Raw genomic sequence first — 27089 nt, 5'->3', positions numbered from 1 at the left:
TTTTTTTTTTTTTTTTTTTTGTAAAGTTCTGAACTATCAATGGCCTTCTAAGTTTGGTTAATGGATATGTTTTATCTCATAAGCATGTTGTATCTGATCTCTTTGACATGGTTCCATGTAATTTGTTCTAAAGAAATGTTGTTTGGCATACGTTGAGCATGCCCGTAGTTATCAGGAGGGAGTCCCACGTTGGCTAATTAAGGGGATGATCATGGGTTTATAAGTAAGGAGTATATCTCCATTGATATGAGGCGTTTTGGGGAAACCAAAGGAAAAACCATGAAATCTATGCTGAAAGTGGACAATATCATGCCATCACGGAGAGTCGTGGTTTCTAACATATTGTTCAGTCTGAAATTTTACGAAGTGAATAGTGAGGATCTGCTGGGTGTTTGATTCCTATTTCTACTTCATTTCGATTTTATGGGAAATGCAACAATGAATTATCTAATTCTCTAATCTGCCTTGATAAAGCACAGTAATCTTCTTCCTATTATATATTAATCTAAGAAACAGAGACTTCATTTGGAGCAAAGTGTCGGTTTTAGAGGCATAAGACATGAACATAATTTAGCATTTCTAAGTCTTTTTCCTTTTAAAAAACTGAGCTCATTGGGACATGCGAAGAACGTATTAAGACATGCTGAGACATGTTGGATAAGATAATTCTAAAGCTGATACTAAAGTTATTCTGCATAAACAGCGAGAAAGCTATCTCTATTATAGGAAAAAAAACAGGAGAAGAAGAAAATATATGAAGAAATATTGTAGATGTATACTATGGAAAAATGTATTAGATCTAAATGACAGAAAGCCACAAAAATAGCCAGATTAATCTTCTTTCCCTGCTGATTCTGCCGTTCCCTGGGCTGTGGTCTCGCTGGATAGTAGCAGGGACAGTGAGAATCTCGTTAATCCATTCATGCGTTTCGCTAATTAGATGACGAGGCATTTGGCTACCTTAAGAGAGTCATAGTTACTCCCGGTTGAATTTTTTTACTTTGACATTCGGAGCCTACAAAACGAGGCTGATTTCTTCTCTCTTCTATTTGTGGAATACTTGATTCTTTTTTGTAAACACCGGAGAATATTGTATATTCTGAAGTAAATAAGTTGTCTTTTAATATTAAATTTGCATGTTTAAATCTTTAGATATCATTCAAGCCACCATGTCCAAACGTATGTAATTTTTTTTTTTTTTTTTTGAAGTAATGAACGTATAATTTTGTTTATATCCTAATTTTTTTTTTTAAAAGGATATGTTGCAGTGTAAATATTGTGCTTGCGTTTGCCCATGCTTCTACTTGGATATTCATCACCATAATATTCTCATAGGTACTTGCAGCCCTTGCTGAAACAATGAAGAAAGGAACCAGCTTTGGCGCTCCATGCCTTTTGGAAAATGTTTTAGCTGAGATGGTGATATCTGCTGTTCCAAGCATAGAAATGGTTCGGTTTGTTAACTCCGGTACAGAAGCATGCATGGGTGTGCTTCGGCTTGCCCGTGCTTATACTGGAAAGGAGAAACTCGTCAAATTCGAGGGATGCTACCATGGCCATGCCGATCCATTCCTTGTCAAGGCAGGCAGTGGAGTGGCAACGTTAGGCCTTCCTGATTCTCCTGGTGTCCCCAAAGCAGCTACCTCTGAAACTCTTACTGCCCCCTTCAATGACATATCAGCTGTAGAATCCATTTTCAACGCCAATAAAGGGGAGATTGCTGCACTTATCCTTGAGCCTGTCGTTGGAAATTCTGGCTTCATTCCTCCAAAACCCGATTTTCTAAATGCCATACGCATACTTACCAAGGAAAATAACGCTCTCCTCATCTTTGATGAGGTCATGACAGGATTCCGTTTGTCTTACGGTGGAGCTCAGGAGTATTTCGGAATAACACCCGACTTAACAACACTCGGAAAGATCATCGGTGGTGGTCTGCCTGTTGGTGCATATGGGGGACGAAGAGAGATCATGGAAATGGTAGCACCAGCTGGACCAATGTATCAGGCAGGTACCTTGAGCGGGAATCCATTAGCAATGACTGCAGGGATACACACACTAAAGCGATTGAAAGAACCAGGAACCTACGAGTATCTGGACAAGATCACAAGCGAACTTGTTGAAGGTTTGGTAGCTGCAGGGAAGAAGGCTGGGCATGCAATATGTGGAGGCTCCATAAATGGAATGTTTGGGTTTTTCTTCACCGATGGCCCTGTTTACAACTTTGAAGATGCTAAAAGGAGTGACACAGCCAAATTTGGGAGGTTTTACAGGGGAATGTTGGAGCAAGGCGTATACTTTGCCCCTTCACAGTATGAGGCTGGGTTTACCAGCTTGGCACATACATCTGAAGATGTTCAACATACTATAGCAGCAGCTGAGAAGGTTTTCAAGCAAATTTAGTTTAGATGTTTTATCCACTTTGCTTTCATTATGGTATGCTCTGTAACTGAGTGAGAGTTGAGTAAGAACTTCCTCTTAGGAGATTTGTATCTTCCTGAATGTTTGCGAGTAAGTTGGGCGTTGTTTCTAGATGGGCAGTAGTCTCTATGAGCTTTTCTTATTTTCTTACTAGCAGGTTGACCTAATAAAAAGATCAAATTTAGGGCATCAGTTCCAATGGTTCACTTAACTGAAGCATTGCATTTAATGGCATGAATATGAGATTATAATGAAGCTATTTGATGGTTAATATATGTTACAACTCATTAAGTGAAAGAGAAAGTAGGTTATGAACCCCACATAGAAGATAGAAAGTGGCGACCCTCAAGTGGTGTCCATCCGGCCACATGAGGGGCCAAGATAGAGAAGTGTCATAATGCGATCGATGAAGATAATGCATCATCCAACACACCAAGAGTGTGCATTGAAGCTAAGTCGAGACATACACAAAGTTCAACAGAACAGGCAACACAAGTGTCGAAGTGAGAGGCCAAGATAGAAAAATGTCATAATGCAATCGATGAAGATAATGCATCATCCCAACACACCAAGAGTGTGCATTGAAGCTAAGTCGAAACATACATAAAGTTCGACAGAACGAGGCAACACAAGTGTCGAAGACAAACTCGAAAAGAATCGGGTAGGACTCCAAGCCATAACCTTAGAAGTCAGGGTTTTGATATGAGTTTCGGCATACGGCTTGAGAATTAAGTACGTATATATGAAAGATGAAAGTTCACAAAAAAAATTGGTGTTAAACAGGTATTTGCAAATTATGCACGAGGCTATATGTCTGCTTGCCAAAATGACATCTACTCTAGAAGGATCATCATTTGCCTCTTGGTAACCTCAAATTCCTACTTTCCCTTACGTGTCAACTCAACAAGAATGTTTGGTGCTCTCTTAACATGGTAGGTTTGACCCAAAAGATGAGCTGGGGTAGGGGTCTCTAACCTTAGGTAAATCTCAAGAGGCACCTGGTCATTTTTACCCATTCAATTATGAGCAAATCAAAGGAGGACCACGTCAATATGTCCTAACCAGCCTATGAGTTTCTTCTTCGGAGCTCGAACTCTCTTTTCTACTTCTGTGGCTTTACAGTGCTTTCATCAAATGATACATATGGATTGAGTCATTCCTACCCCAAAGCCCGATTCGGCCAAATCGAATCATTAATTAACATGTGAGTGGTCCAGAAATGATCTCCAGAGACTCTGGTGGACGAATTGGAAAAAAACACTGTAAAAAACTTCCCACCTGTTCTGAAATAGTTGAATTTTGAGAATATTATACCTCTCTATCCAAAATAGAAGCGTAGAAAAGTAAAAATGTTCAGCTCAAATAAGCCACTCCCACAACATTGAAAAGGAATACAGAATGGCAAGAACTATTCCTTATTTCAACCTTTTATGAATTATAAAGGCTTGAGGCGACCACAATCCACTTGTTCTCAAACCAATCAATTTCTCTAAAAAAACAGCAGAAAATCCTACTTAGAAACCGAGTCATCCGATACAGAAACAAAACCACCAACTGGGCATGCATATATTATTCCGTCACAACAATGGAAAAAAGGGTTCTACATCATTATGAACATATAAATCAGAAAGCCAGAGTTCACAAATCTATTTTGATTTGAGCACTTACATAAATAGAACCAACATCTTCCTACAGTCTATGAATTCTATACAAGAGACAGCTCACCAGAAGGAATTGATCTCTTCACGAGATTGGCCCATGATTTGTTGGTCTCTTCAATAACTTTAAGGGCATAATCCTGCACCATGTATAGCATGTTACAACTTAATCTCAAAGAAAATTTGAATCAAAGAGAACAAATGGTGGCCCACAACACCAGGGGTGCTTGTGTTTGAAAAGATTCGATCAAAGAGAGAAGTCTATCAACTATTATGACATGATTTAAGAAAGGAGTTCTTTTGTGCACAATTGATTGATTAATTGATTGATTAATTGCATTCTCTAATTGTGGCATCGTGGAATAGGATGGAAAAGGCTTACCGCTAGCTGATATTGTCTCTTTGAGTTTTCCCTTTTGGACTAGAGAGAGGCTTTCACACTTTTATAAAGAAGGCTTTGTTCCCCTCTCCAACCAATGTGGGATCTCACAATCCACCCCCTCAAGGCCCAGCATCCTTGTTGGCACTCGTTCCTCTCTCAAATCGATGTGGAATTCCACAATCCACCCCCTTCGGAGCTCAGCGTTCTCGCTGGCACACTGCCCAGTGTCTGGCTCTGATACCATTTGTAATAGCTCAAGCCCACCACTATAAGATATTCTCCTTTTTGAGTTTTCCCTTTCGGGCTTCCCCCTCAAGGTTTTTAAAATGCGTATGTTAGGGAGAGGTTTCCACACCCTTATAAGGAATGTTTCGTTCCCCTCTCCAACTGAGGTGGGATCTCATAATCTACCGCAATTAAAAAACCACATTAAAAATAAAAAATAAAAAACAAAAAAAACTTAAGCTAGCCACCTTGGAGCAAGAAAGCAGAACATGAGTACAATGCAAGAAGTGGGTTCCCAACACCCCAATTGATATATTTGTATATCAGATATACGATATACCAAAGCAACCATCTTGTATTCACATGTTTGCATTGTATTGATGAATTGAAAAATACGACCCTTTCGAGCTATAAACAAGAAAATATTGCGAAGGACTCAAAAGATTGAAATTTAGTGGTGGAGTTTGTATATGTACCTTGTTTGCAGGCATGTTCCCCAGACCAAACTTATTAGCGGGTTTTCCATCAGGGATCTTGTAGTCTCTAAACCAGTCCCTTATAGCAGTTAAGGTTCCCTGCAAGTAACTTTTGGATTAGGAAGGTAAAATCTTTCACTCCATTAGAACATTACATATTCTGGCATAGACTGCATCAGGATAGCCCCCCACCCCCCAAAGTCAGCTTTATAAGGTAAAGATGTATACCGGGAAATGTTTCTCGACATCGTCTATATCATTCACTAGTGAAGCTTTAGGATCGTCTAATGAAATTGCAACTATTTTCCAGTCAAGTTCCCCTTCATCAATCATGGCTAAAGCAGCCACTGGTTTCACTTTCAGAATCTCACCTATCTTACGATCACTTTCACCAATTTCAACAACATCAACTACAAAAGCAACAAATAGTTTGAAAAAAGAAAAAGAAAAATCATTGCCTTTACATATTATGACATTCTACTCATTAGAGTTGAGGAAGTTACAGAACCTAAAAAGAAAGTTCAATGAAAACATCATGAGGTGCACATACCAGGATCATTATCTCCAAATGCACCTTCAACTTCAGAGTTAGCAAAGGATGGATCTTCCCATGTTTGTGGAAGCAATCCATAATTCCAGTTGATATTGTAACTGTGAGATGCACAGTCAAGTGGTTACATGTTAAAAAAGACGGTATTCGAGAGTCATAAGGTCAAATGCAAGAGCCTCAGCCTAATATTTGTAAAATGGCAAATGAAAAAATATGCATATTAGCTAACAGGGCCATAACTTGACAAGTACGGCATCCCTCACATGCTATGTAATAGCACATATACATATATGTGTCTACATGTTTGTGTGTAATACACACAGATGTATAGATGCATATAAATATTCAAGATGGATAGTACTTATAGTTAAAACTACTTAAGATGGAGATTCCAATTAGTCCAATTCTCCTAGCTTCAAATTCATTCTAAATCTTTTAGTGGAGGCTCAAATCCATATTTCTACAATTTTGGAACTAAAGCAGTAAAAAATATGCGATGTTCTCACTAAATACCAGAGAACGAAATGAAAAATGTTGCAACACTATGATGTACAAACACTAAGATTGTAAGCAGAAAAAACAGGCTATAGCCATCGGGACGTGCTTTCCATGTCCATCCCACTTATGAGTTGGCACTTGGCCAACAGCTAAACTTATTATATCATGTCTAAGTCTAACAAAATTTAATACCCCATACAGTTCCAGCAATAATATACAGCAGAGCTAAGCAACAAATGCATTGTTTCTTACGGGTAGTATCGAAGCTTCCCCTTTTTGATATCTTGCTTTATAGGAGTGAACGACTCATCTGTTGCGACCTCCATTTTTGCACTGGTTTCTTTTGGAATTTCAACAATGAAGTTGAAAACACCATCCCCCAAATGCAATGGAATATCATGCCATGGGGAGACCTACACCATAAGCAGAACTTCTTTTATAACATGAAGAAATGAAATGTAAAGGAGTAGAGCATTCTTGTTAGTTCTTCACTGCACAATCAGTCAGATTTACTAATTAACCTCGCACTTTTCAAGCTCCTCAAAAGCTCACACCACCCAGAAATTCAATACAAATAATGTGAGATCCCACATCAGTTGGAGAGGAGAACAAAACACCCTTTATAAGGGTGTGGAAACCTCTCCCTAGCTAGACGCGTTTCAAAATCGTGAGATTGACGAAGATACATAATGGGCCAAAGCGGTCATTATTTTCTAGCGGTGGGTTTGGACGGTTACAAATGGTATCAGAGCTAGACACCAGGTGATCCAGCGAGGAGGCTAAGACCTGAAGGGGGTGGACACAAGGCGGTATGCCAGCAAGGGGCTTGGGCCATTACAAATAATCAGTGAATCACATACAATGGATCATACGCAAGGACGGGACATAAAACTCCCTCCAAGAAACTGGCATCATCAGTGCCTAAGCAGAATGGACAAGGACGTATGGATACACTAACGTTCAATTGTTTGAAAGAATTTAAAGTAAATATGAAAGAAACGTAGAATATAGACTTATAGAAGACACGAAAAAGTTCGTTCAATGAACTCTGTAGACGGCAAACGAGTATCCAATTTTATAAGAATTGGGAAACAAAAACATCATATCTGAAAAACAAAACGAAATTCGTATATAATTCAACACACATTTCTGGATTGATTAATATCTAAAACATCAAGAGATACCTGAACTCTCGCATTCAATCTCACAATGCATCAAATTCCAAATATCCATCCAAACCGGATTCCAAATGGTTCTCCACATCGTTAATTGCAATCAAAATCCATTTTCCTCAAAAATTGATCAAGGAATACACACATTTTCTAAAACGAAAAATGGAAACAAATCGAGAGGCATGCCGATACAGAAATGGGGGAAAACGTGGAAAAACCTTTTTGCCAGACTGGTCAGTGAAGAAGACGCGATAGTCGAGGGTTTCAGGCAGACCTTCCTCCTTGATCTTAACCTCAGGAATGTACAAAGCTCTGCAGGAGAAAGATTTTCTGGAGGAGGGGAGTCTTCTGGAGAAGGAAAGGAAATTGGAATCATATGGGAGCCTGTGCTTGGGAAAAAGTGATGCCTTAGAGAGGAAACAGGAGGCGGTGACGGCGGCGGCGGCGGTGGTGGTGGTGGTGGCATTGCCTAAGACTCTAGCGGCAGCCATAGCTCCGGGAGAAAGGGTGCAGGAAAAGGGACGTCTTTGGACGAGAGTGAAGAAGAGGATGGGGGTTTTATGGGCATTCGAGAGTTAGCCACAAAACAAATGAATTGGATAGGCCAGAGGAGAGAGAGAAGAGAGAGAAAATGAAAAATGGCCGTTGGATCATTCGATTGATCAATTCCATTCATTATAATATTCTCAAAATAATAAATAAGGTTAAATTAAATATATTTTGCTTTTTTTCTAAATTAACAAAAATATCTTAAAATTTTTTATATATATTTTTAAAGTTTGAATAATATAACATTAGCTTATAAGACCTCGGAAATATTTTGACCCTACATCGTACGTTAGTCTATAGAATCTATAAGTCTAGAGCTTTATATTAATAATAACAACTATCTTGTCCCGTTAAAAATAAGATCTCCATTACATGTATGACGTGACTAATGCATGCAGAAAACGTCTATTTAAAATACTTCATAAGAAGTGTCGTGGACTTAACATTCAAAATAAATATCTTAAAACAACGTAGCCGTAAATAGAAAAGCAAAAAATATGTGTCGTAAATTTAAAAAAAATGAACAAATCCCTCGTCTAACCTAACTAAACAAACATAATTGCAACTACCCTAACACTGGTTCCATGCCCTTCATTGAAATAAAAGTAGCACATGACTTTTAAGTATTTAAGAAATACTCCATAAGTAATCCTACTGTTGGGGTCGAAAAATGTAAACCCATGCAATTTGGTGGGATCTATCATTTTAAAAACATCATGGCATGGCCTTAAGCAACTTTCTAATATGGATAAGATTGGATGTATAGTATTTCCCTACACACGGCCCACACATACACATGGAGCGACCAGGCAGACTCACGTGCCTCCTAAGCCTAGCTCGTCACTCACTAGCAGGGTTCCAAATATCCCAGAGAGAAAAGACACACATAACATCATGAAAAACATAAATATCGTAAGGTACATGTCTGCACTAATCATAACGGGGAAATACCCTGATGCATATGATATACAAAATTATGGCATAAATTTATGATAAAAGTCAAACCTCCATTCATTTAACATAACGAGTCTATGAATCATATAAACATAATGTCAGTCAAATATGCATCATAATCATAATTATGAAACTTGGCAGGTTAGAAGACATACATCTTATATATCATATAATTCACAACAGAGTCACCAAAATCTTTGGCCACGGTATCCTCTCTCACTCTCCGGCGCCGCTCCAAAAAGGCCGTCAATCCCACTGCTTACTTCCCGTTGCCGATCATTAATCTCTCTCTTCATCTCTCCAGTTGGTCTCTCATTTCCTCGCTCCGTTCTCCTTCCTGGTATTGTGTCCATTTCCTTTGGTTTCAGTTGCTTTCTTTCCTTTTTGATGGATGTTGGGTATAATCGCTTAATTATACTGATTTTCTCCGAGCCTCCAAGGATGGAAATGAATCTGGCTTGTGTAAGATCTATTGGCTGTTGGTTTTGTTCATATGCCGAATCGAGTAGTTTGATTCGCTTTATGAACCCATGAGTCTTCTTGACTTGTTTTATCTCTCATTTTCTTGCTTGTGTTCTTTCGGAAATCAAAAATCGGTGTCCCATTGTTGATTAAAGTGAAGGTTCTGATCCCTACTTGTAGGAACATTTTGTGCCCTAAAATCACTGGGAATTGCTCGGAAATTATCCGGGAACCTTCTGCGAAAAGAATTATTGGGATTTGGGCTTGAATTTCTGCCACTGACTTGACTTTTTTTGGTGGTCTTGCTTGAGATGGTTAGGGAGGGAGTCCTACCTTGGCTAATTTAGGCAACGATAATGGGCGTATAAGTAAGGACTTCATTGGTATGAGGTCTTTTGGGGAAGCTCAAAGCAAAACCATGAAAGCAAAACCATGAGAGCTTATGCTCAAAATGGACAATATCATAACATCGTGGAGAGTCGTGATTTCTAACATGGTATCAGAATCATGCCCTTAACTTAGCCATGTCAATAGCATCCTCAAATGTCAAACAAAGAAGTTGTGAGCCTCGAAGATGTAGTCAAAAGTGACTTAAGTGTTGAACAGAGGGTGTACTTTGTTTGAGAACTCCAAAGGAGTCAAGCCTCGATTAAGGAGAGGCTATTTGAGGACTCCATAGGCCTCGGAGGAGGCTCTATAGTGTACTTTGTTTGAGGGGAGGATGGTTGGGAGGGAATCCCACCTTGACTAATTTAGGGAATGATCATGGGTTTATAAGTAAGGAATACATCTCCTTTGGTTTGAGGTCTTTTGGGAAAGTCCAAAGCAAAACCATGAAATCGTATGCTCAAGGTGGACAATATCATACCATTGTAGAGAGTCGTTATTCCTAACCGGTCTTTTCTTTTCGATGCAATTGTTTCTCATAATAATACACACACATAAGTTTCCTTGATACTTGTTCATCTCTTCTTATCCATAATTTCGTGACAGTTCCAGCATATGTCCCCATTCAAAACTGCGCAAATCCACCTTGTGAGTTCTCATCGTGAGGTTTATGAACCCTGTGATGATTCATTTGCTTTGGTTGATGCACTTTTAGCTGACCGAGTTAACTTGTTAAATCATCACCCAACATTGTGCTTAGAAGTGGGCTGTGGAAGTGGGTATGTCATAACATCTCTTGCTCTTATGTTGGGAAAGGAAGCCTCTGGCACTCACTATATTGCTACAGACATCAATCCTCACGCAACGAGAGTCACTCAGGAGACTCTAGAAGCACATGGGGTTCATGCGGAGTTGATATCCACTGACATAGCATATGGTTTGGAGAAACGACTGGCTTCATCTGTTGATGTGTTGATTGTGAATCCACCCTATGTTCCAACCCCTGAGGACGAAGTGGGTCTTGAAGGAATTGCATCTGCTTGGGCAGGAGGGGAAAATGGCCGCAGCGTTATCGATAGAATGTTGCCAGTTGCTGATGCTCTTTTGTCTGACAAAGGCTGGTTGTACATGGTTTTTCTTGAAGCAAACAATCCCTCCCAGATATGCCTTCAAATGAGAGAAAAAGGGTATGCTAGTCGAATCGTTGTGCAGAGATTAACTGAAGAAGAGAGTCTTCATGTGATCAAGTTTTGGAAGAATGCTGATCTTCAAGTTCATGGAAAAGATTCAAGTCACAAAACAGGAACAATTTCAACATCTTAATTAGGAACACTATTATAAGTTCCTTTTGTTTCCTGAATGTAAGTGCTTAATCTTGCTAATCCATGCTCTGTTGGTACTAGTTATTACATTGGTTGATTGAAACTTATATGGCCTATCGACTAATCTCGGTGGCGTTTCGGTTGTTTATCTCTTGCAGGACTTGAGATTCATCAGGACATCCTCTGTTGTTACAAGGAACAAGCCCATTTTTCAAAATTTGTGCATTCTACAGGTGCGTATTGTTCGATTTTGTATATCAATTACATTTATTTTGACCCTGTAACTGCTTAGAGATCTTATAGTAGTCAGTACCCTTACTGTCAATTGACGAGTTTGAAACCTCGAAGTTCGTAGTTCATAGGAACTTATAATTTCATAGTCAAGATACTACGAAACTGAAAATATATGAATTGGGCTGGCTGAACGTTTTTGAACTGCCATTGTTGACAAGCTTTACTCAAATTAGTTCTCATGTTGTTTCATTTCGACTCTAAGCTACTGAGGAACTAAACAAGTTAGTGGTTTGAAGCAATGTTTTAAGGTTGAAGGTTCATACGACAAAAACAAAGGAACTTAACGAGTGAGTTACCTACTCTTAACGGTTAAAGCGAACCCTTTCATTCCAAATTAATCAAATCTAAGTTCCGAGTGAGTTACCTACTCTTAACGGTCAAAGCGAACCCTTTCATTCCAAATTAATCAAATCTCCCCTAGTAGGATTCGAACCTACTAAGCTACCGAGAAACAACGGTAAATTAAGTTTCAAAGAATTTAATTCTCGTTTTCAACCCATGACCAATATGAGCTTGAGGTTTCCTTCGAAACTCCCAGAACTTCTTCGTAGTGGTTCTGTTCCATGCCTCGTTTCATAGAGAACCTCAAAGTGGCTCTATTTCATTATATTTCATCCATATCTCAATTCCATCTATATATATATGGATCCCCTCTTGAGACATTTCGACTCTTTCGATCTATCAGAACAGATCAGGCTATCTATCAATCGATTTGAAAATAACACGTTCATTTCTGCCATAATAATAAGTAGGCGAAGTAGCTAGAATCTAGAGCTTTTAGCCCTTTCATTCTGATTCACGAAAGAATTGGGAAAGCCAACAGAAAAATTCGATTCTAACTTCGCAGAGCTGGCCCTACCCACTCCCGTCCTGGGGCGCTAAGGGGCTTTTGTTTTTGAAACAGACGATGGTGTTTTGTTGATGCCTCGAATTCTAAATGCCTGATTGTTCACTTGGAAATGCAAATTGTCGAGGGAAAGTCTTCCATAACTATTTGTATTAGAATTCTAAATGCTTCGACAACCCAACCCATCAACCCAACCCAATACAAACCAACCCTGGACTGCTTCGACATGATATATCATGATCATGATCGAAGCGGAAGATGGAATGCTTCAAAATCATGAACTACTAAGAAATACTTTTTCATTGATCCACAAACAGAAAGCCAGAGAAATAGAGTGAATCACATAGGGGTTGATAGCCCACACATTTTTCAAATTTAATTTGTGTCCTCCAAATTTAAATCATTTGAAGTTTATTCTCTTTATCATGGGAATATTATTTTCAAGAAAATAAAATAATGCAAAAACAAGATCCTCACAATCTCTTCCTCACACCTAACATTTAGAATTGCCCTAGTATTGAGGGTTTCCACTTCATAAAAAATTGTACCTAATATCCAATCTTGTTCGAGATACTTAAGAGGTGTTCGTGACTTCGATTGGATTGAATTTTAAAAAGAAAATTTGAGCTGTAATCCAATAACCGTGACTCTGTGAAGAATCTAGAAGTTGAGTTTGTTGTTTAGTTGTAAAAATTTCTTACGTTCTTTTTCGGTGGCTGAATCATATGAGGATAGTTTTCACTCTTACGATACACGTGAGCAAGGACCAAAAGCATGTTGAAATGATTCGTGATGGTTTGTGAGGATAATTTTCACTCTTAGTAGCGAAGATTAAGTAACGTGACTATCGTAGGAGAATGTCGGGGCTACCAGTTGTCGAATCTTGAGCATGAGTTGTTACAACATTAATATTTAATGATTTTTATGAGTATACATATGCATGAGGTTCCACTAAACATCGTTACTTTTACATAATATATGACTAATTTACAAACGGTCATACAAAAGATTTCAAGCCATAGGAAGCAACCAACTTTATTATGATCGATTCGATAGTCAAGCCACTTGCATATTGAATTCAAAGGAAAACGTCATCTATTTTAATCGAAACTTGACCTACCTATATCGTCCTAGAGTTGTGATCAATCAATGCAAAACTTGTTCAAAACTGTAAATAGAAAGAAAGATTTCAAACGATGAGACTAGAAAGTTAAAACTAAATTAAAATATATGAAAATTAAAAATAGAATATATAATTTAATTTAATACTTTAAAATTCGATGATATTATTGAAACTTTTAAAAATTTAAAGAGGAATCTCGGGTATTCGGGGCGATTTCTCTTTTGATGAAATTATGTTTAAGATTGATGTTTCTATCCCATGAATTAAATATTCAACATTTTCATTAATATTTTAAAAAAATCGAAAGGGAAAAACATCTATTTTTTTATTAAAAAAATCAACATCAATACTCTAGATTAATTTATACTTTCAATATATTATATAAATATTGATGAAATATGATTATTTTTTTTTAAAATAAAATGTGTTCGTATGAATAAAAGCTATAGTTAAAGACAATTTGATAATTTCAAAAGTTGATAATATCATTATTTTTAAAAAAATTTATCAATACCCTTTAATTTTTTAAAAGGTTTTAAAAATATATTTTTATTTTTAGTACCATGTTTAAAAAAAAAATTAACAACTTGAACGTGTATAAAAAAGTTACCGATCATCTTCATTTTCAATTTTAGGAGTATTATCAGTGAAAACTATGACGCTTTTTTCTTCTAAATTTAAGGGTATTAATATTATTTACAAAAGTTTATGGATATTTTTGAAATACGATACTAACGGTTCACTCACAAAATATGAACGAGTATTTTTTAACTTTTTTTTTTTTAATTAAAGGTGTTAATTAAATTTAAAAAAAAATCAAATGTATTTTTATTTGAAGGTGTGAATGGTTACCAATAATTACAGCAATAATATATTCTCAAAAGAATTGGGAACTTATACACACATTCATATCAACATATTTTAATCAATAATCAACCCATTAACCAAAATTTCAAAAGCTGGTTGGTGAAGTTTCCCTAAAAAAGTCCACAAAACACCCAAAATAAATGGATTCCAAAGTCATAATCATCCATGATTTTATCGGTTCCCATTTCTTCTTCAAACCCTTCAAGACTTTCTTCCATTCCATACCGAAATCAAACTCTCCACCCCGTGAGAATCCGAGAGCGACTGTTCATAAACCTAGCCATTGGCAGGTGAACAATAAAGCTTCAAAAAGGCTTCTCCATGTCTCTTCCCTGCCATTATTGAGGTGAGAACAAAAGCTTTCTGCCATTTTGTTTTGGCGATCATGTTTGCTTCAATGGGTTTCTTTTTTAGTTTTTTTGTTGTTGGGGTTAATGTGTTCTTGGAGATTCTCCATTGTTTTGGGACTGTTCTTGTAGATTTTGATGGGATGTAGGGGAAATTAGGGTTGGTGGGTGAATTGATTTAGTTTATGTCTTTTGCAGTTTAGCTGACTGGTTTGAGGAGGTTTGTTTTGGAGAAGAAGAAGCTTTGTGGATGGAGATATCATCTATGATGGGGTTTTCTGAGGTGGTAAGAGGATTTGATTGATTGAATGGTACTTTGGAACTTGTTTGTGTGTAGTTATGTAATATCAACTTAAGCTTTTGGGTCTGCTGGATAGGAGTTTCTATGTTTGAATCTAGTTGTTTTGCTTTGAATTAATATGAATGATCACTCGTTGGCTCTTGTATTAATCTCTGAGTCAACGAGTGAAGGACGGACAAGAATTGTGAGATTCTACATCGGTTGGGGAGGAGAACAACACATTCTTTATAAGGGTGTGAAAACCTCCCCTAAAAACTGTGTGGAAGTCTGAAAGGGAAACCCCAAAGAAGACAATATCTGCAAGTGGTGGGATTGGGCAGTTACAAATGGTATCAGAGTCAGGCATCGGGAGATTTTCCAGTGAGGAGGCCGAGCTCCAATGAGAGGTGAACACGAGGCGAAGTGCCAGCGAGGACGCTAGGCCTTGAAAGGGGGTGGATTGTGAGATCCTATATCGGTTGGAGAGGAGAACGAAGTATTCTCTGTAAGGTTGTGGAAATCTCTCCTCAGGCTCCAAAGGGGGTGGATTGTGAGATCTCACATCGGTTGGGGAGGAGAACGAAGCATTCTTTATAAGGGTGTGGAAATCTCTCCTTAGCATAATGAAGCATTCTTTAGAAGGGTGTGGAAACCTCTCCCTAGGCCCCAAAGGGGGTGGATTGTGAGATCCCACATCGGTTGGGGAGGAGAATGAAACATTCTTTATAAGGGTGTGGAAACCTCTCCCTAGCAGATGCGTTTTAAAAATCTTGAGAGGAAGCCTGAGAGGGAAAGCTCGGGTAAGCCCAAAAAGGACAATATCTGCTAGTGGTGGGCTTGGACCATTACAAGAATATACGAAGTTTAAGTTAAGTTTTTCAGTTTAGTGATAGGATCACGATAGGTTTTGACATGTTTGGATTATGAAAAGGAAATGAGCCATTGATGAAGTTGTTCTTTCTTTTGTAGGGAATGGAGGATAGTGGCTTTGTCAATCAGTGGCACAAGAGCTCTATAGATGAGATTAGCACACTCCCATTAGCAGCAGCTTTTGGGGAGAATTTGCAGCATTCTTATGCTCATACAAACCTTGACCAGAAGGCTTCTTCAAACCATTCTCAAAATGCCATATTTGGGTATGCGAAACATCTCAGTTCATTCCAAACAGCTAATCATTCGCCAAACTCACACGTCGTTGAATATCCGACCACATCTGTTTCGGCTTCGAACTACACGAATCAAATGGACTTCACAAGGCCAAAAGAGGAGGTTGTGTGTCCTCAGAGTATCAGCAACATCCCTTCTGATATGTTGAGTTTTCAGGGCTCATTATGTCACCAAAGCCATTTAACCAAGTCAGACCGTGGAGCGAAAAGAACTGCTATCAAAAGTAGACTCCCCCTGGCTCAAGATCACATTCTTGCAGAGCGGAAACGGCGAGAGAAGCTCAGCCAGCGGTTTATCGCCTTGTCTGCTATCGTTCCTGGTCTTAAGAAGGTATGGATCTTTAACTTTTTGGCTGATAAATGAAGAGAAACTGTTTAACTCTGTTATTTCCCTGGCTGCTGATAGATGGACAAGGCTTCTGTTCTTGGAGATGCCATCAAGTACCTGAAACAACTGCAGGAGAAAGTGAAGATACTAGAGGAACAAACTCGAAGGAAAGACATTGAATCCGTGGTATTTGTCAAGAAATCCCGAGTTTTCGGTGATGGAAACAACACATCGAAAATGGAGGATGAGCCACTTCCCGAGATCGAAGCCAGATCATGCGACAAGAACATCCTTATAAGAATACACTGTGTGAAAAACAAAGATGTCATAGAGAAGACCATTGCTGAAATTGAAAAGTTGCACCTAACTATAGTCAACAGCAGTGTTATGTCATTTGGGAGTCTTGCTCTCGACATAACTATTATCGCTCAGGTAATAATTATGTGTTCGCATAACCGATTGTAATGGTCCAAACCCACCGCTAGCAGATATTGTCGTCTTTGGGATTCCCCTCAAGGTTTTTAAGAACGTGTATGCTAGGGAGAGGTTTCCACACCCTTATAAAAAAATGTTTCATTCTCCTCCCCAATCGACGTGGGATCTCACAATCCACCCCCTTTGGGGCCCAGCGTCTTTGCTGACACTCGTTCCCTTCTCCAATGGATGTGGGACTCCTTGATTCACCCCCCTTCGGGGCTCAACCTCCTCGCTGGCACATCGCCCCGTGTCTGGCTCTAATATCATCGGTAACAATCCAAGCCTACGGCTAGCAGATCTTGTTCTCTTTTAGGTTTTTCCTTCCAGGCTTCCTCTTAAGGATTTTAAAACGCGTCTGTTAGGGAGAGGTTTTCACACTCTTATAAAGAATATTTTGTTCTCCTCCTCAACCGATGTGGGATCTCACACCGACTGTGTACTTAGATATCTCGATTTCCAAATATCTGAATTCACTGACTCCTTGAGACAACCATTCAAGTTCTTGCCCTGCAATCAGTTCCACAGTTTAAATGTCTTTGTCCATACAAATGTGAGCAGTTCTTGAAACATGTTCATCTTTTTGCAGATGGATAACGAATTCCGTTTGTCGCTAAAGGATCTCGTGAAGAACTTGCAGTCGACTCTCCGGTCATTTCAATGAGAAGATAGAAGAATGTTATCAGATCTTCCTTAGCCTTCAAACAAAATAAGAACAATCTCAGTTCCAAGTCTAAGCCCTTATGTTTACAGGTCCGTGATGTTCCAACAGATTTAGACCAATACCCTTAAAGCAAACCAGTTGTGAGATTCATATTGCAGGTGGGGGGTTTTTTTCTGTCATTTTTGTGTCTTGTTTGGAGGTTTTTTAGCCATTGAGGGTTCCCAGAAAGCAGCCAACTCTGTGGTTTCTTCTCCTTACATTACATGGAACTGATATGAGAAAGGGAACTTGGTTTTTTGAAGTTTGTAGAACAGAATAGGCCTTTGTGTGTTGTGCTTTTTTTACAGTTTATTGCTGTTTGTTTGCTGTTTTTTGAGGCTTCCATGACATTGTTTCAGCCTCTTTACAGTCACTTTGGTTTGTAATTTCTTGATTGGAAGTGATGAAATAGTAAAAAAGAATACTCTTTTATGTTACCCGACTAGATGTCAAAGTCGTACTTTTTCAACCATACGGCGTTATAATTTTGACATGCTTACGGCTATTCACATTTTTAACCTAACTTTGTGGCTTTGTTGGACCATTACTTGTGCGGAATCAAAGCTTGTTTGACCACACACGTTATTCATGCGTCCATGTTCAATTGTTGCAGCACAACGTCGCATCTCATTGTCATCTTGGTTTCGAACAACATAATACATATATCGTGATGTCATCCCATGTCTCGGGACACATTAGTCATCTTGGTTTGCTCAAACACATCTGTTGGGAACGGACCCATGTGTCGATCATCTCATTGGAACATCCGAAACATCCGTCCACTCGGGTTCTCTCTCTAACATTGGGCTCTCATGTGTCCATGCTAAACCATTTACAGCATACGTTTCAAATAGTAAGTGCATAATTTAACCTCGGATATAGTTTAATCAAGTTGTTTTATTTATTTATTTATTTTTTGGTCCTTTTCATTTTTATTTTTGCAAAAATTAATATTTGTTTTCATTTAAAGTTATTCCTTGTAACATATGTGCAATATTATGATTCTCTTTTCATATCACGATAAAAAAATATTAAATTTTAGTGAATTAGTTAAATTATATATAAAACTATGGTCAACTAATAACAAACGGGTCGTGGTGTAGATGGTTATCATGTCAGTCTAACACACTGAAGGTATAATTAGAATGCTGTATTAAATTTAAGATATCTATATTTTTCACTATAAATACCCGACTATTCCACCAAGTTTGTATTCAAGAAAAGTAAAGTGTAATAGCTTGTTCTAATCTCTTTTTAATTAGTCTTAATCAATAATCAAATTTGTTTCTCACAAAAGAGCTCAATAGTGCGTGGAGCGAAAGTAATTGATAGTACTCTCAATTAAAAGGTCAAAAGTTTGAATCTTCTACTTTTAAAAGGTTGAAATTAAATAAAATAAAGTTAAAAAATAAATAAATTTCATTTATTAGTAATTTAGTTCATCAATTAATACAAAATCTCAAATAAATTAATTAAAAAATTAAAAAGGAAAAAAAGATCCCAAAATAAAGAATAGTATTTAATAATTAGATATTTATATGAATTATTTAAATCTCGATATAATATAAATGTAATAAAATACTTAATTATAAAGGAACAAAATGGTGTCGTGGTGTAGTTGGTTATCACGTCAGTCTAACACACTGAAGGTCTCCGGTTCGAACCCGGGCGACGCCACTTTTTAATACTTTTCTAATTATTATTGATTGTAGTAATTTAGTAAAAATTCAACTGCTACCAAAACGGTGTCGTGGTGTAGTTGGTTATCACGTCAGTCTAACACACTGAAGGTCTCCGGTTCGAACCCGGGCGACGCCACTTTTTAATCCTTTTCTAATTATTATTAATTCTAGTAATTTAATGAAATCCTCGTGGAGTTTGTTACATGTCAGTCTCCGTTTGATCTTGGGCTATGCCATTTTTCATAATTCCTTTTTATTTTTATTTATTTATTAAAATTTAAAAAACAGCTGAAATTGCGGAGGAAAGTGGGGCCCAGAGATTTGAAGAAACTTCGAGATGCCGTTAAATCCTCCGCTTCCCAAAGGAAGCGAAATAAAACGGAACGCCCCCATCGTCCATCGCATATTCCAACACCGCCGACCAATAAGATCTCTCCATCTCATCACTTCCTCAATCCCTATTGGTCAACTTCATCCACGTCATCGTTCTCTTTAAAGAAACTCCGTTTTGCCTTCCTATTTAACCCCATATTCTTCCGATTTCTTTCAATTCTTCCATTCGTTCTAGAATTTTCCCCCGAAGATTTTCTGTGGGCCGTTTTCCATCCAAATCGATTCATCGCCAGGAAGAGGGAAACCAGAGATTTTCATCTTCGTTTCGTTTCGTTTTGATTTTGTTGTTTTTTTATTGCATTATGGCTCTTCACGGGCTGCGCTGCCTTTTCCTCGGAACTCTTTTTGTTCTTCTTGCTCTTCATGCTTCCGCTGGATCTCCCCCTTCTGTGAGTAATTCTTCTCGTTTTCGTTTGCTTGTTTGATACTTATTTTTCCGCTTTTGGAGGTTTTGATGGACCTGTTCATTTCATGATTGTGATTCTATTCAAATTATTATTCGTTGTTGTCTGAGGATTTGATGTTGGATTGTGGTTTCCTGTTTTATATTCTTTGGTCATTTCATTTTTAATTTGCGAGTTTTGGGGATTTTTGTGGCTTTCTGCTTTTCCTTGTGGTGTTTCATTGTTTCTCTGACCAACCCATGGAATTTTATTCTTGTTTTGGTTTTGACGGATTTGATCATGCTTTCCCCTGTTTGTTTATATTTCTGTGCAATTTGGTAATTATTTAATGCTTAATTTCTGGATAGTTAGGGTTTTGATGGTTTTCTGTTCGTATTGTGGCGTTTTATTGTTTCTCTAACCAGCCGATTGATTTTTTAATTAGTAACGATAATGGTTATTCATTGGATTTTGCAAAATTCTGATTATTTGATGTTTAATGTGTGGATTTTGATGGATTTATTGTTTCTTTGAACAGTCGATTGTAGATGGGTTTACGAAGGATGTGAAGGAGATGATTGGGAAGGGATTAGGGCTTGTGGCTGACGATTTGAAGATCACGGGATTCGATCTCAAAGATGCCAAGGTTGGGCATTCGGTTGCGTACGAGTTCGAGTTGGAGATCGGTAACCAAGTTTTTCCATTGAAGTTTCTGGAAAATGCCCAACATTGGGAATACGTTGATTTGCCCATTTTTCAAATTCAAGAGCAGCCTCGAGCTCAACAAGGGGACGAGAATTTGTTGGTCCAGAAACGTAATACTGCCTCTGATTTGCCTGTCTTGGCTCCCTTTCAGCTCGCTGGACCGATGGAGCTCTGGATTCAGGATGCTGATGGCTTGAGGGTCTCGTTGCCTGTGAGTTTCTTATCTGCTTTGAATTGGGTTCTATTTATGTTCAAACTTTCTATTGCCTTGATGATGTTCTGGGATCTTCTATTGCCATGGAGTCTTGCCGTAATCTGTACTTTTGAGAATTTTCGTGATCACCCATTCGATTAGGTGGTTTATTGCCATATTTGGGTCTTTTATCATGATTCCTACACTAGTGAACCTTCAATTTTGCATAAAAAAGACCCATTTTTGTTCTTAATTTGATAACAGACATAGGTCGTCTTTTGTTCATTTGCTTGATCAATAGACATTGATATGGATTGAATAGACATTGTTCTTGAAGTCACCATTCAAAGTTGAGATATAATAAAATGATTGAATTGTTATAACCATCAAGAACATGAACTGGAACTTAGAATGCGGACGTATATGATTGTTAGGTTTATGGCATATTCTTGTCACTGTGCATATGAGCAAGCATGAAAAGCATTATTCTGAACTTTGATCGTTTGCCATTGAATTTGCAGCATGATGTGGATGCTGGTGTCTTGAAGAAGGTTGTTTTAGCAGATGGAGCAGTTGTCACTGTAACTGGGGCTAGGTCTGTTAGCCTGCGCCATTCGCTCAATCTTCCTCTCCCGCTCAATCGAACACAACCCGGTTTTGCATCGGGGCTTGTAGCTTTGGCTGAACAGCTCCACCACATTTCCCGATCTCAATCTGCCCCCATCCTTTCTCTTCGTATAGTCGGTCCTACCTCCCTCACTTCTTCTCCTAGCTTCAGCAACAAGCTCAAGCTCAAACGCCTTGCCCCTGGTCTAGTGGAACTCTCATCCCCTTCCAAAAAAAACATCCAAGCCATTCAGTCTCCTTCCCCTGTCCAGCTTCAAGCTGGAGCCCCTACCATGCTAACACCAAAGACATTCACAACGCTATGGCCAATTGCCTCCATCAATGGATCGAACTCGAAATTACTTGGCTTTGAAACACTTCTCACGTCCCTTCTCGGCTCCAAGGCAGACAAAAAGGGCTCCTTCAAGCTGCTGAAGGCCGACATTTCCGCCCAAACAACCGTGAAGATTGGGTTTGGTGTCGACAAGAAGTTGAAAGAAGGAGATGGGATCAACTTGGAGGGATTTCCAGAATGGAGGACTAAGCCTGAGGTTGTGAGGATGCATTTCGAGGTCCTGGCGAAGGTCGACGGTGAACGGATCATACCAGAGAGGGTGGTGCCAGTTAATCCAGTCGTTATCGAGGATACGGTGGCTCCTCATTTGCAACTGGGCAATGTGACTGTGTCGAAAACTCCAGTTGTTTACACCCCAGCTGATCCATTCACCATTTAAGGTGGAATCTGAAGGTTTGTTTTGAACACAGTGTCTTCGGGTGGAAAGTGTAGAAAGGATACAGATTGAGTGTGAGTGGTGAGCATAGAGAAGGTCATAAATACTGTACAAATTATTGAAGGTCATAACTTTAATACTTTCTGCTAGTTTCATTGAGCTATGTAAAGCTTTTAACCCCATGCATTGCATGGTTCTCCTTAATCCATTCATCCTATTTATATCATAAAAGATTTGAATCCCTAGTCAAGATAGAGCTCTTCACATAAGTTGATTATCCCTAAGAGTTTGGATCAAGAATTTTAATTTAGGAGATTAAAATTGTTGGCTAAAAAATATTTATTGATATTGGCAGGAAGAGAATTTCAACATGACGATGACAGTTTGAAATAATAAAATGATTATGATATGAATATTGAAAGTCTTGAATTTTTATAGTGGTATGAATTTACGAGCAACATTTCGGGTGAATCTAATCCTTGACTTAAATTATTCTTTCTATTGAGTTTTTAGAGTTTTTGTTCAGCAAATTTTTCGAACACTACAATACACATTTTTGGTCTAACTGTTGAACATTCTCAAATTTAATTCGAAGACAAGAGTTAGGAAATTATAAGAACACAAGTTTGACATTTTAATAAAAATAAAAGAATTAAATAAAGTCCAAAGGGTAGGCATAATCCAACAAAGTCCGACCCCCAAGGGTATTATCCTATGTTTCAAATTCTTACAACTCTCACACACACTCTTTCTTAGAGATGGGCTATGTCTAAACCTAAGTTCTAACATACAATTAATTCAATGATTTAATTGAACAAACCCAAAGCAATCCACAATCCAATGCACTAACCTGATAACTCCAGTGAGGATAATCACGATCACCTAACCCAATTTTCGCGAGCAGCTCCTCGGTACATGACTGCTACGAACATTTGGCTCCTTTAGAATAGTTGCAGCTCTTGTTTTTCGAGATAATAATGTGTCTGTTTCTTTAGCGTCTTTGTGACTCAATGTGTTCCTATTGCTTTCCTTCCTTGCAATGAGTAAGCCGGATGGTACTACTAGAGAAGCCATTTCCCTTTGGAGAAAAGTTTCACATTTAAGAACACTATAGCTATGATTTAAGGTTCAAATGTATAATATATGTTACTTACCTACGAGGCGGCTTCCTAACATTTTGCTGTATCTTTTCTAGTTTGCTTCTTTTCAGATTATCATCTGGCTTGGTTGATCTCTCTTTAGCAGGTTTGAGCTGACGGCAAAGGCTCTGTTTCTGTTGTTGTTTTAAAGCAACGCAAGTTTGTGAATCTACTTTTTTGTTGTTGTTTGAGGAATCTGGTACTGTTCTTCCCTATTAATATCGCAGATGTTAGCTAGATCTTTGGATGAAAACAAACAAACAAACAAACAAACAAACCAGTTCTTCTTTAATACCATACCAACTTACTTGTTGATCATCTGGGGTTTTGTTCTGAAACACCCCTTGTTCATATTCAACATGATCATCGCATCCAGAATTCTAGCAAAAAGAATGAAAATATATTTATATATTTGGACCCATCCGAGCAGGGGAGAGGGGGTTGAAGAACATTTGATTGAAGAAAGCTCACTTGGTGAACCGTGGATTGAGTTTTTCTCTGTAACTTGTCCCCATGAAACCTTCGAGATGCAGTGATGTCTTTCAACGGGCAATTAAGCTTTTTCCCCAAGTTTGCTTCCCTTAGTACAACTCTTTCCTAAACCCACCAACCAAATGATATCAGATTAGCAATGTGAAGAGATATGATAAGCCAATAATCTTGGTGGTGAATGAGAGAGATCACACACATCAGTTCTTAGCCTGAATGGCTTCGGATTCGTGGACTTTGGTTTGCTGGGTTTCAGCCCATGAGAACCAAGTGCAGCAGGGGTGGTGTTCTCCTTTAGAGTCTTCTTCTTCAATACTCCATTGACCTGCATCATTTTATCTATCATTATAGCAAGCAGAAATCGAGATGGATGAAGTAACAATATCATAGTAAAAAGGCCAAGAAATTAAATTACCTTTGATGTATTTTTAAATTTCTCAAGTTTTCCAAATGGCACTCTTTCAGACTGGTTGTAAGAATTGTTTACCCTGCAAGGTTTCCTTCAACAAATCAATAATCTGAACAAGATATTCATTCTGTTCTTGTGAAAAATTAGATCGATCCATTACCTGTTGTGTTTAGGTGCGGTATTTTCATCTGTGATGGTTTCACTTTCATGCACTATATCATCATCAGAGGACACTGCATTTTCTTTATCATCAATCTCGTGTTCTGAGATATTTATCTGTATTTCCCCTGATTTCGTTCTCTCCTCATGATTGGATTTTTGATTCTTCTCATCCTCCACTTGGCATAGAACTAATTTGAAATCACTTGCTTCTGAATTTGATATTGAAGTCTCATCATCTTTAAAGTTTTTGGACCCATTATCTGTGCTCTCGTCCAGGGGCTCCTCAATTTGCAAAACCTTTTCATCTTGAATACCTTCATCAATTTCAGCTACATTTTCTTTATCACCACTCTCCAATGCATCTATTTTGGCTATCTCTTCATGATTGTTTTCGGAATTTGAAATTAAAGTTTCATTAGAGTCTTTGGACAGATTATCCGAATCTTCAGATATTGGAAGTTCATCTTGATTTCCTTCAGTACTCGTAGCAGAACTCGGCAGATCAGATCCTTGCATGGAAACATGCCTTGATTTATCATCAATATCCATGTCACTGGCATCCTCATCAACAATATCTTGGCCCATGTGATCAGGAAGAGGCGGCTTTAAGTTCTTTTCTTTGCTTCTCCTCTTCAAAACTCTTGCAGATTTGGCATCCCGACGTTTGCAACTGTAAGTTCCTAATGAATCAAAAACTCGGCTCTTTACCTCACGTCCTCTGAACTTTCTTCTTGGAGGATCCAGAGGCAACGGCTGTCCATCCCCTAATCGGTTCTTCTTCGAGCTAGTAATCTCAAGTTTCTTCATTGCTGCACATAAAGTTTTCACAGGGGTACTCATTTCTATTGAATTTTTCTTTTTCGTATCTTTCTTTGGAGATTGAAAGATCAAAGCCTTAGCTACCGTTGTAGTCTTCGGCATTTCAGCTGATGTAGTCTTAGGATTTTTAACACTCAGAAACCCATTGGAATTTGATTTAAGCTTCTTGTTTCTTGGAGTGGTCATGGCCTTGGCATGAACTTGTCTTGCCTTTGCATTCAGTGTCGTACTAGGCTTGGGAATAGGCGGTCTAGATTTCACTCTTGCCTCCACTATCCTATTAGAGATGGAAGATATAAGAGCTAGTCTGGCCACTCTAGATTTTGAAGACTTGGGAGGAGCTGTAAGTGGGCACTTCAGATTCCTAATAGTTACACAAAATGATGCTCAAAATTATCATTCATGGGAGAACATAGGGAAAGAAAAATGGAGAATAGAAAGAAGAAGAAGAAGAAGAAGAGAATTTTTGGATTTAGACCTTCGAGCTCTCTGAAGCCGAACATTCGGACTCCTCGCCGCCATTACCTGTTTGATTCAACACTTTTTACATGAAAATGAAACAACAAATTAGAAAATCCGCTTACAGAGAAGCTTAATCAACAGCAACATACCCGCATAACAAAGTTTTTGTAAATAACTTCAGAGTCCATTTCTTCTGGATGCTTCTCTTCACAACCTACAGTTTAGTAAGAATGAAATAATCTGTTTCTGTAAGAATTGAACGAATATGTTTCCACTTTGAGCTCTTGGGAACAACACATTAAATTATGTGCTCTAAATCAACCACACTAGATTCAAGTCAACAAATTACAGTATAAATAACGCAAACAACAAAAAGGATTTAAAACAAATGAACCATTGTATATGCAAATAAACGAATAATTTGAATGAATTAAAGAACTTCATCTACCAGCTACTCCAATTGAAAATAATTCAAAATTCAAATACATAGTTCTCAGTAGCATCGCAACAGAGTATAGTAATCAACGCCTGCTCTTCTCCATTTCCTAATTTCCACAGCAGAAGTAGTTCTCAAGCCAAAAGCCAAAAAACTCACACAAAATTGAACATCACAGAGAACAGTAACCTAATTCGCAGGATGAACACAAACTGAGGATTAGGCCTACAATTCTCCGAGAGTTCAATTCCATTTCCAACAGACTGAAGAAAAAAGGACTTCAAGCCCTAACTAACACTGAAACAAAATCAGAGCAAAAGAGAAGAAACAAACCGACTCGGGAGCAGAACCAGTAGCGATCATCGGGAATGTAGTGATCGGAAACGGTGAAGTCGACGAACTTAGGCGCTTCGATCATCTCGTAGAAATCTTCGCCTGGATTGTCAGTAGTAGACTTCACAGCTTGAATCTCCTCCATCATCACTGTAACTCAGCAAGATCTAGAGAGAGAATGAGCGAGGAAAGGTTAACGGATGAGAGTAGTGATCAGAATTCAAGTTGTAGAGAGAGAGAGAGGGATGGCGAGGTAACCGAGGACAAATTTTAAATTGTCGCATTTCTGCAAGTAGCCGTTGGAGAAAGGTTTCGAATTCGGACAGGCCGTGAGGGCATTTTCGGGATTTCGCAAATCTTTTTAGGTCCGAATCCGAACCCGAATCCTATGGACCCGGACCAATGTAATTTTCCCGACAAAAAAAAAAAAACAAAATTCGGCCAAATTATTTTGTGGACCCCACCCAAAATATTTATATTTAGTCTAATTTAACTAATTAAGATATTATATTCTTAACTTCAAAATTAAACGTTTAAATCTTAGGTGTTGTTAACTAATTCTAGCCCTAATATCAACCGTTCCTAAAGATATGAGACGTTTGGTAATTTACTGTGATACTTCAAATAAAAGGATCAGGTCGCATACTGTTGCAATACAAGAA

The 27089-nt window shown here is 38.2% G+C and overlaps 6 protein-coding genes and 2 non-coding genes across 9 annotated transcripts in view; 6 read left to right on the top strand and 2 right to left on the bottom strand.

Annotated features, from left to right (window-relative positions):
• Window positions 1-2613, top strand: part of LOC111486000 (glutamate-1-semialdehyde 2,1-aminomutase 2, chloroplastic-like) — a 3568-nt gene extending 955 nt beyond the window's left edge. The window contains exon 3 of the mRNA XM_023132986.1: window positions 1336-2613. Within this exon, the coding sequence (XP_022988754.1) occupies window positions 1336-2403 (1068 nt within the window). The 3' untranslated portion in view covers window positions 2404-2613. The remainder of the gene's footprint in view (window positions 1-1335) is intronic.
• A 1207-nt stretch (window positions 2614-3820) lies between these two features.
• On the bottom strand, window positions 3821-7957 carry LOC111486085 (soluble inorganic pyrophosphatase 6, chloroplastic-like). The gene is made up of 6 exons (XM_023133093.1): window positions 7601-7957; window positions 6463-6623; window positions 5713-5813; window positions 5391-5572; window positions 5163-5261; window positions 3821-4219 (listed from the first exon to the last, which is right to left on the bottom strand). The coding sequence occupies exons 1-6, from the start codon at window positions 7871-7873 to the stop codon at window positions 4127-4129; spliced, it is 909 nt and encodes a 302-aa protein (XP_022988861.1). The 5' UTR covers window positions 7874-7957; the 3' UTR covers window positions 3821-4126.
• A 1111-nt stretch (window positions 7958-9068) lies between these two features.
• On the top strand, window positions 9069-11515 carry LOC111486137 (hemK methyltransferase family member 2-like). Of its 2 annotated transcripts, XM_023133161.1 has the most exons (3): window positions 9069-9225; window positions 10341-11095; window positions 11215-11515. In XM_023133161.1, exon 2 carries the CDS (start codon window positions 10350-10352, stop codon window positions 11055-11057), a length of 708 nt encoding a protein of 235 aa, XP_022988929.1. In that variant the 5' UTR covers window positions 9069-9225; window positions 10341-10349; the 3' UTR covers window positions 11058-11095; window positions 11215-11515. The 2 variants fall into 2 exon arrangements, with proteins under 2 accessions (XP_022988929.1, XP_022988930.1); XM_023133162.1 differs by lacking the exon at window positions 9069-9225 and having other exon boundaries at window positions 10159-11095.
• A 2778-nt stretch (window positions 11516-14293) lies between these two features.
• Window positions 14294-17918, top strand: LOC111486032 (transcription factor bHLH25-like). The gene is made up of 5 exons (XM_023133031.1): window positions 14294-14533; window positions 14733-14820; window positions 15784-16311; window positions 16387-16740; window positions 17372-17918. The coding sequence occupies exons 1-5, from the start codon at window positions 14328-14330 to the stop codon at window positions 17444-17446; spliced, it is 1251 nt and encodes a 416-aa protein (XP_022988799.1). The 5' UTR covers window positions 14294-14327; the 3' UTR covers window positions 17447-17918.
• A 1170-nt stretch (window positions 17919-19088) lies between these two features.
• TRNAV-AAC lies at window positions 19089-19162 on the top strand. The gene has a single exon. It is a non-coding gene; the product is annotated as a tRNA-Val (tRNA).
• A 67-nt stretch (window positions 19163-19229) lies between these two features.
• TRNAV-AAC lies at window positions 19230-19303 on the top strand. Its single transcript has one exon. It is a non-coding gene; the product is annotated as a tRNA-Val (tRNA).
• Window positions 19304-19708: 405 nt separating this feature from the next.
• On the top strand, window positions 19709-22417 carry LOC111486029. Its single transcript, XM_023133026.1, has 3 exons — window positions 19709-19949; window positions 20482-20859; window positions 21363-22417. The coding sequence occupies exons 1-3, from the start codon at window positions 19863-19865 to the stop codon at window positions 22179-22181; spliced, it is 1284 nt and encodes a 427-aa protein (XP_022988794.1). The 5' UTR covers window positions 19709-19862; the 3' UTR covers window positions 22182-22417.
• Window positions 22418-22810: 393 nt separating this feature from the next.
• LOC111485951 lies at window positions 22811-26656 on the bottom strand. Its single transcript, XM_023132928.1, has 10 exons — window positions 26428-26656; window positions 25808-25872; window positions 25675-25721; window positions 24376-25560; window positions 24222-24294; window positions 24006-24131; window positions 23789-23914; window positions 23626-23697; window positions 23333-23529; window positions 22811-23256 (listed from the first exon to the last, which is right to left on the bottom strand). The coding sequence occupies exons 1-10, from the start codon at window positions 26573-26575 to the stop codon at window positions 23061-23063; spliced, it is 2235 nt and encodes a 744-aa protein (XP_022988696.1). The 5' UTR covers window positions 26576-26656; the 3' UTR covers window positions 22811-23060.
• Between the last annotated feature and the right edge of the window lie 433 nt (window positions 26657-27089).

This window comes from Cucurbita maxima, unplaced genomic scaffold (genome assembly GCF_002738345.1).
Source record: "Cucurbita maxima cultivar Rimu unplaced genomic scaffold, Cmax_1.0 Cma_Scf00011, whole genome shotgun sequence".
In the NCBI taxonomy this organism is placed as follows: Eukaryota; Viridiplantae; Streptophyta; class Magnoliopsida; order Cucurbitales; family Cucurbitaceae; genus Cucurbita; species Cucurbita maxima.
The sequence above is the reverse complement of the archived record's forward strand: the minus strand, read 5'-3'. Positions and strand labels throughout refer to the sequence as shown.